The sequence below is a fragment of the Labrus bergylta genome, chromosome 8, assembly GCF_963930695.1.
Source record: "Labrus bergylta chromosome 8, fLabBer1.1, whole genome shotgun sequence".
Classification (NCBI taxonomy): Eukaryota; Metazoa; Chordata; class Actinopteri; order Labriformes; family Labridae; genus Labrus; species Labrus bergylta.
In genome coordinates, this window is record NC_089202.1 from 18,712,023 (window position 1) to 18,719,689 (window position 7,667).

General features: G+C 37.9%; 1 protein-coding gene across 1 annotated transcript in view; it reads left to right on the top strand.

Moving 5' to 3' along the window:
- LOC109977642 (B-cell receptor CD22-like) overlaps positions 1 to 4,751 on the top strand; it is a 5,045-nt gene extending 294 nt beyond the window's left edge. Inside the window, exons 1-8 of the mRNA XM_065957479.1 lie at positions 1 to 700; positions 875 to 965; positions 1,409 to 1,481; positions 1,637 to 1,978; positions 2,125 to 2,436; positions 3,079 to 3,342; positions 3,909 to 4,008; positions 4,119 to 4,751. The exon at positions 1 to 700 is cut by the window's left edge and continues 294 nt beyond it. Of these exons, the coding sequence (XP_065813551.1) occupies positions 1,436 to 1,481; positions 1,637 to 1,978; positions 2,125 to 2,436; positions 3,079 to 3,342; positions 3,909 to 4,008; positions 4,119 to 4,227 (1,173 nt within the window). The 5' untranslated portion in view covers positions 1 to 700; positions 875 to 965; positions 1,409 to 1,435 and the 3' untranslated portion in view covers positions 4,228 to 4,751. The remainder of the gene's footprint in view (positions 701 to 874; positions 966 to 1,408; positions 1,482 to 1,636; positions 1,979 to 2,124; positions 2,437 to 3,078; positions 3,343 to 3,908; positions 4,009 to 4,118) is intronic.
- Positions 4,752 to 7,667: the final 2,916 nt, after the last annotated feature.

The window sequence follows — 7,667 nt, forward strand, 5'->3', positions numbered from 1 at the left end:
TGGTTGAGAGACAACTAACTATACCAACTGAGCCACAGTCACCACTGTCTGTCTGTGGAGTTCAAATAGTAATCATCTATTTTACTAATGGGAGGAAGTATTGTACTTTATTTAAAAGTAAATACATTGTTAAATGGTCTAATCAGCTGGTTGGTGAGTCACGGCTCTACCAAGCGTCCCTTTAATCCAGACCGTTAGAGCAGATAGCTACCTACAGTATGTCTTAAACATTGACTCCCACCCTTTGCACCGTGATTTTCAGCATCTTCCCTCTGGACGGAGGTTTTTCAGTCCCAAGGGGCAGAACAAAGCCGAACAAAAATAACTATCTTTCTGCTGCTATCACTGAACTGAAAAAGCTGTAGCCATATTTGCAAATATCCTGGCTTAATTTTGTGATTAATTTTATTGTTTTTTTCATTCATTGGTGGAACCTTGAGCACTTTTCTACAATTCTACAATTCACATAGCAGACACTTTTATCCAAAGCGACTTTTATCATTGTTATAATTTATTCATTTTTTAAAATAATGTTTCCGTAGGTTATAAATAGATTGATCCTTCTCGAATGTGTTTTATCTTCTTACATCTGTTTTGTCATTTCTCTCATAGCTCGCTAGGTGTACAAATACAGTAACCTGCACCTGAACAATGTGTTATTTCTTTAAATCTCATAAAACAGGCGGGTGGAGACTAATAGGTGAGTATTACAAACATGTTAATTTAGTTCCAAAGATGAAAAATAGAAGAGAACAGAAGAATACATGTAATTGAGAAGAGTTGTGGCACTGTTATGAGCCATGATAGAAATGACTGTAAAATGATTGTAACACGCATGTTCACTACTGTGACTTCCTCGTGTAATTTACTGAAGAAGGCTGTTTGAAAAAGCAGCACACACTTTGAAGGAAACGTCCCTCCTCTGAACATCTTCACCTCTCTGCTCCAGAGGACCTGACAAGAATGTAAGTTTACATGATTTTGATAAGAAAAATATGAAAATCAGCACTTGATACATAATTCTAAAAATGTGTACTTTTTCTCAACTTGGATTTAGATCAATAAACTAATACCATAGGTTAAGGAAAAACAGACACTGTAAAAGGAGAAGCATTTTCTCTTTGATCTTGGACGTAATAAAGCTGTCGTTGTGTTTTTGTATATTGCTGGTGATTAAAGGAGCTGCCTATAAACAGATTATAGCGTTCATTTTAACTATAGACTGAAAATACATGAATGAAAAGTAGCATTATGTGTCACTTTTGCCTTCACAGACCACAAAGCTTCCTGTTTTTTTCTAATCATTTTATCATCTACAACATGATGCTGCAATAAGCAACTTCAGAAGTATGAAATAACTCAAATATACTTAGTATGAAACTGATGTGTACCCATGTGTACTCTCCAGACTTTCTGCCTATTCTGAAACACAAAGATGGCTGTAGCTCTCACTCTCCTTCTTGTTGGCTGTCTGCTCCCAGGTGAGATATTCACTCACATTAAGCCCACCACTGTAAAAAACAAAAAGTAATTTGAAATAATACCTCAAAAACTTAGCGTTACACATAGCTAGTCCAAAAATTCACAAATGATTAACACATTCTTCTTTATTTAAATGTTCTTTCTTGTGTTTCAGGTGCCCTGTGTGGACAGTTTGAGAGCATTATACCAAAGACTATAGAGGTTCTGAAGGGATCCTGTGTGACAATCCCCTGCTCCTTTGACGTAGAGGATCAATATAATGTCAACTTAGATAACACTTGTAAAGCATTATGGAGAGAAAGTACTTTTGGACCTGATGTGTTTGATAGCAGTAATCCACAACAGAAAGGACAATTGATCGGTGACCTAACACAAAAAGACTGCACCACAACCCTGAATGACATGCAACCTCAAAACAACAAAGTGCATAATTTTAGATTGGAATGTGACAATGATCTGAAATACTTTTTTGATGGCGTGAAAATTTCAGTCACAGGTAGGTTTCAAATTCAACTTTTTTACAGTTCAGTCATGTAGTAGTTCTCTGACCTTATTATTAATTACTTTAAAATAAAGATAAATCAAACCTTTGATAGTAGAGAGAAATGACTGCTTATACATGTTTATGTATCTTCTGAACAGATGATCCACCCAGACCGACTCTGACTCCGCCCACACTGAAGGTGAAAGAGGGAACCTCAGTGAGTTTGAGCTGCTCTGCTCCAGCTCCCTGTCTGTCTCTTCCTCCAAATCTGACATGGAGCCCCGGCCTGGGTGAAGGTCAGGAGACCCTGCAGGAGAATCAGGACAAAACTAAAGTCAAGATCTCTGTGCTGAACTTCAACGCATCACACCTCCATCACGGACAGGAAATCTCCTGTACTGCTGTCTACAGAAAACAAGATGGCAGCACTGAGTCATCTGTGAACACCAGTTTAACAGCTGACATTACATGTGAGTATGTTTGTCTTGTGATTAAGGAATTCAAACTTAAACTTTTAAATGCTCTCTCATCTCCTTAAAATCTTGACTAAATTAAATTAGGTGTGAAACAATAAGTCCTTGAAAGTAAATCTTTACCCAATTCTTTAGATTTTCTAATCAGTGTTGACATGACATCAATTTAATAAATCAAACACCTCAGTGTGAGATGCTTCTGTATTTTCTTGCTCACAAAGCTTCAACAGCAAGCCTTTAACTTGCTCTGCTTCATTTCTCTGAAGTGTTTCCTCATCCAAAATATTCTTTGCAGGCACAATTCTTGTTAATTGCATAAACTTCAAGCTGCTTTGAAATCAAGCTAAAGCAGAGACTGAGAAGAAAAGACAAAAGGGAACATCTACATCTGCATGCCATATATCTAATTCTGATTAAGATGCATTTTAGGATTAACATAATTCCCTTTAATGTACAGAAAACATGAAACTAATGGCAACCTTTCTTGTAAGTGCAAACATGCTGAAAAGCAAAGGCTTCAAATGTTGCTGAAGCAGAGTCAGTAATTTTCTTCATGATTTTTCTTCCAAATCAGCAAGAAAGTGACAGTTTACAATTCAATTATCAAAAGAACAAGTCTGTTTATTTTTTTCCTCCCAGATTCACCCAAAAAAACAACAGTGTCGGTCAGTCTGTCCGGTCCAATACGACAAGACAACATTGTGACTCTGACCTGTAGTAGCAGTACCAACCCAGCTGTAAAGGACTACACCTGGTACAGAGCTGATGGAGGCCAGGACACTTTCATGGGGACTGGACGTGTTTTAACTGTCAAAGCTTCAGATGTCAGCGGTCCTTTTTTCTGCAAGGCTGAAAATGAACTGGGGAGTGGACGATCTGACAAGAAAGACTTATATGTTCAGCGTATGTATACAAGTTAAACTGTGTGTTTTTAAACCTTTAAAGGTCTATAATTCCTCCAGAGCAGTGATTTACTGATTATAAGATGTTGTTAATGTTTCAGTTTTCAAGATTGATTTCCATCTTTGGCACTTTCTGTATTAGTATATAAAACATTACTAATTTGTCTTTTTCATCCAAATGTCCATGTGTGCCAATTTGGGCCAATCAATCATTCAGTTTCCCTTTCATAATCAACTCCTTCATGTGCCAGTGGGTTTAGTGTGTTTAAATTGTGCTTTTGAACATAACCACCATGAAACAATCAAAAATGAATATTGAATTTCTTCTGGCTCAGCGTTGTTCCTGCTGAAACCATTCCTCTTCTTTTAGTCTTTTGGTTGCTCAGCCTACACTCGTCTCTCTTGCTCGCTTTGCGGTCTTGATTTGAAAATATGATACAGCTTTGGTACTTCCTTCACTGTCAAACTGACAATGAAGTAGACTTTAGTGGTAAAAACCATCAAGTTGAAAAAGTGTCCCCCCCCCCAAACAGGGTTATGATATTATCATGTTATTTCTTATGACAGGTCTTCACTGTGGACCCTACGGTGGAGTTCTCTTCTGGGCTGTTACTGGAGTGTCTCTCACTGTGAACATCGTCCTCACACTCTGCATGGTGTTTCTTTGGTATGTTATTACACCGGAAGACTTTTTGGAATAAACTGTGCTGATGAAGATATGACAAATGAGTTGTTTGTAAAACCCTTTTTTAATCCTCATTTCTTCTTTTACTAAAGGAAACAAAGAGCGAGCATGAAGCCAAAAGAAGAGGACAGCACTTACATGGCATTGGATCACACTAACAGATCTCCAGACTATGATGTCATTGCCAAACGTCATACCTGATTATTTGAAGACTCTCTCTCTGTCTCCCTCTCTCGCTCTGCTCTTCCTGCATTGCTTTAAATATCGACTTTGAGATATGAATGTGATATTTCAATATTCTGCAGGGTGTTTGGCACAATACATGATTAATTCTCAGTAATTTCACATAATATTTTCTCCATGAAGCCTCTGATGTTCAAATCTGGAGAGATATTGATCATTAATTGTGGATAAGTTTGAGGTGATGGTTTTCACTTTTGTTTGTATTGAAGCTCTGCTAATCAAGATTTTTATTTTTTATTGAAAAAGTAAATGGTTTATCAAAAGAGATGCACATTGAATCAATCCAAGATATGGAAACATTGGTACAGTTGTATCCTCTGGGGCGCTGTTTTTATCTTTTTAGTGATTTTATACCATGCATTGCATTTAAGTTGCAGGTTTTTATACTGTGCTATGTATTTCATGTATCTTGTATTGTATTTTATGTCTTTTGGATTTTATTATTTGGACCCTGAGTCTGTAATAAAGTTTTGATTCATTCATTGCATGCTCTTGTTTTCCAATCAGATTAAAGAAAGCCTGTGAGGCCAGTTCCAGAGAACAGGGTTTAAATGGCCCTGAATCAAAGACGAGGTTAAGGAGGACAGTTTAAAGGTCCAATATGTAAGATATCTTCTGAATTAAATCTTGAAATGGTCTTTCTATATCATCAGACATTAAGGAAACATGATCTGTTTAAGTGCTGGTTTATCTGTAAATGTAGCAGTCGGTATGTCCTCCTTCTAGTTTTCCATTGTGGCGCAGAATCATTGTATTTTGAGCAGAGAAGGTGGGCGGTTGCTTCTGAAAAAAGGAGAGAGGTTAGAGAGCAGAAAAGTCTCTAGACCGATGCAGAGCTGGTTAAAAACTGAAGCTTCAGTGTCCACGACATAGCAACCTGTTTGAACATTGGCTCTATGAGGGAGGGGGCGGGGAAAGAAAGCTCTGTCCAATGTTTTGAAATTGAAGAAAAGTGTTGACGAGCTGATATCCTAAATCACACAAGAATGTTAAAACATTTCACGTTCAAAGTGACAGCAATAGGTCTCCTGGGTTAACAAACGCTAACAAACTGTAGTTGAAAGAAGAGGTGATGATGCAACAGAGTGGTAACAGATACATGTTTATCTCTGAATTTATAGTTTCCGCTCTTCTGGCGGTTGAGAAAGGCGTCCTAATACTGCTGGGGAAGTTCGTGGTCTCAGTTTCCATCAACATGTTTTAACCAGCTTGATTTTATCATTGAAAGATAGTCCTTGTTCAGTCACGTTTACAAATCAACAAGCTCAGGTTTTTACTTCTACTCAATTTAATCTGAGAAAACCCAGACAGGAGGACATTGTTGATGAATGGTATTAGAGGTGTTCCTGTTCCTCGAGGAAACAAAATAACGGCCTTCTCCTAATCCTGCCATGAATTATTTAGTTGAGTTTATCAGTATCACCGTGGGACTGTGTCTCAATATCTTACAACTTACATTCAACATTACCCCAACAAACAGGACAACATCCAGTATTCGGGTTGCATCATATAAAATGACAGCACTAACAGGACATTCATTTTTTTTCACACATTACGGACAGCCTCTGGACACAGAAATGATAAGATAAAGTGAATGCAGTGACATCAGTGTGTAACAGCCAGTGTTGGGTAGTGATATTGATATTAGGTAGGAAAAAAAAGCTGAGACTGATATTTCAATCAGGAGAGACTTAATTGAGAATGAACAATTATTTATTTAACAATAAATGTGCGACAATTTAGATTTGAATGTGCAAAGTCTTTGGAGGATTAAACTCCATCGTGACGACTTCATGTACTCGGAAGGGTAATGAGGCCGACAGCAGGATAGGATACCCCCCTATGGAGTCTAGACACTGGTGGTGGTGAAGAGGAATGGAGGCTATAATGAGCCTGAATCTGGACTCTGCTGAGCTGGAATGGAGGTGACTGGGGCGGTGGTGGGTTGCAGCAGTTGCCTTGAAATGACAGAATGATTGTGGAAGAGAGAGAACTGTTTTAGCATTTTGTCGCAGCAGTATGATTGGTTGAGAGAGGTTGTGCCCGACTCTGGTTGGTTAATTACTTAAAGAATAAACACCCATTAACAGCTGATCACCAGAGCAGGTAGACAGAGGAAGTAGTTTAAGTTGAAATGAAAGAATGAATGAATTTGTGAAAGAATATAAGCAGTCTTCCTTCCCTTACGCTGAGCTCCATATCCGCCAATGTCTCTCTGATATCTAATAATAATAATAATAATAATAATACATTTTATTCATAAGCACTTTTCAAAAACTCTTACACACTAAACATTTGATAAAAAAGACAAAAGAAACAGCACAGTAAGGAAAGACTAACAGACATTGCAGCATTCCACACAAATCATAAAGACAACAACATAAAGGTACAGCTACAGATAAACAGAACACATATCACAATCATACATCAAAAGATTGTTTGAAGAGGTGAGTTTTGATCAGTGATTTGCAATTAACCCAGATGCAATTTGTCCTGCAGAAACATGATGTTGTAATAGAGTGTCCAGAGGTGGCACCTGTCTGTTCTGATGAAATAAATAAGTTTTTGTAGTAGTTCAAGCAAGAAAGCTAGGGCTTGAGTGGCTTGTCAAGAGGTCGACTTTGTGTCAGTTTGATCTCATCATTGAGACAGAAAGTTTGGTTCCTATTTGGGCACTACACCATTTTGACATGTATGTTAGTGCCACTGTTGTGCCTCTGATTTTGTATGATAGTTACTAGCCTTGTCAATAGAGCATTGGCCACTGGTGTTAAAAGATGCTTAATTCAGACTGATCTCTATAAGGAACATTTAGCTAGCCTGCTAATCACAGTTTGTTTTCCTACTCTTAACGTGGTCCTAGGACCTGATCCAGGCGGCTGAGAGGGAAACTGAAACTAACATTGGGAAAGTTTAAGTAATGTTGGGTTTGGTCAAATATGTATGTTATTGCTTATGTTTGGTTAACTAAATTTGGTAAATATAGTAATTTGTTTATGGGTACTGGGTGGGACCCAGTATTTTAGGGGGAGGGTGTGATGACCCCTGACTGTCAGTGATCTTCCTGCTGCTTTGTATCGCTCCCCACTTAAGTTCAGGTAGAAAGGGGCGGAGCCAGTTCAATTTATATACACCTGGGCAGGCTGGGCCTTAGTTTTTAAACTGGCTTCTCAATCTGTCACTCTCTTGTCAACACTTAACACATTCACCATTACAACCACCACTGATTTACAGATTGCACATTCTTTGAACAGGATGATTTGCCTTAGTTTGCAATAAATTATCATTTAATAAATTAAAAAATGTGTGGTCTCCCTGTTTGTCCAGCTCACTGAGCCTGGGTTGTGAAAACAGTGTGACAACTATTCAAAGAAAAAGTGCTGAACATTCAATGTGAA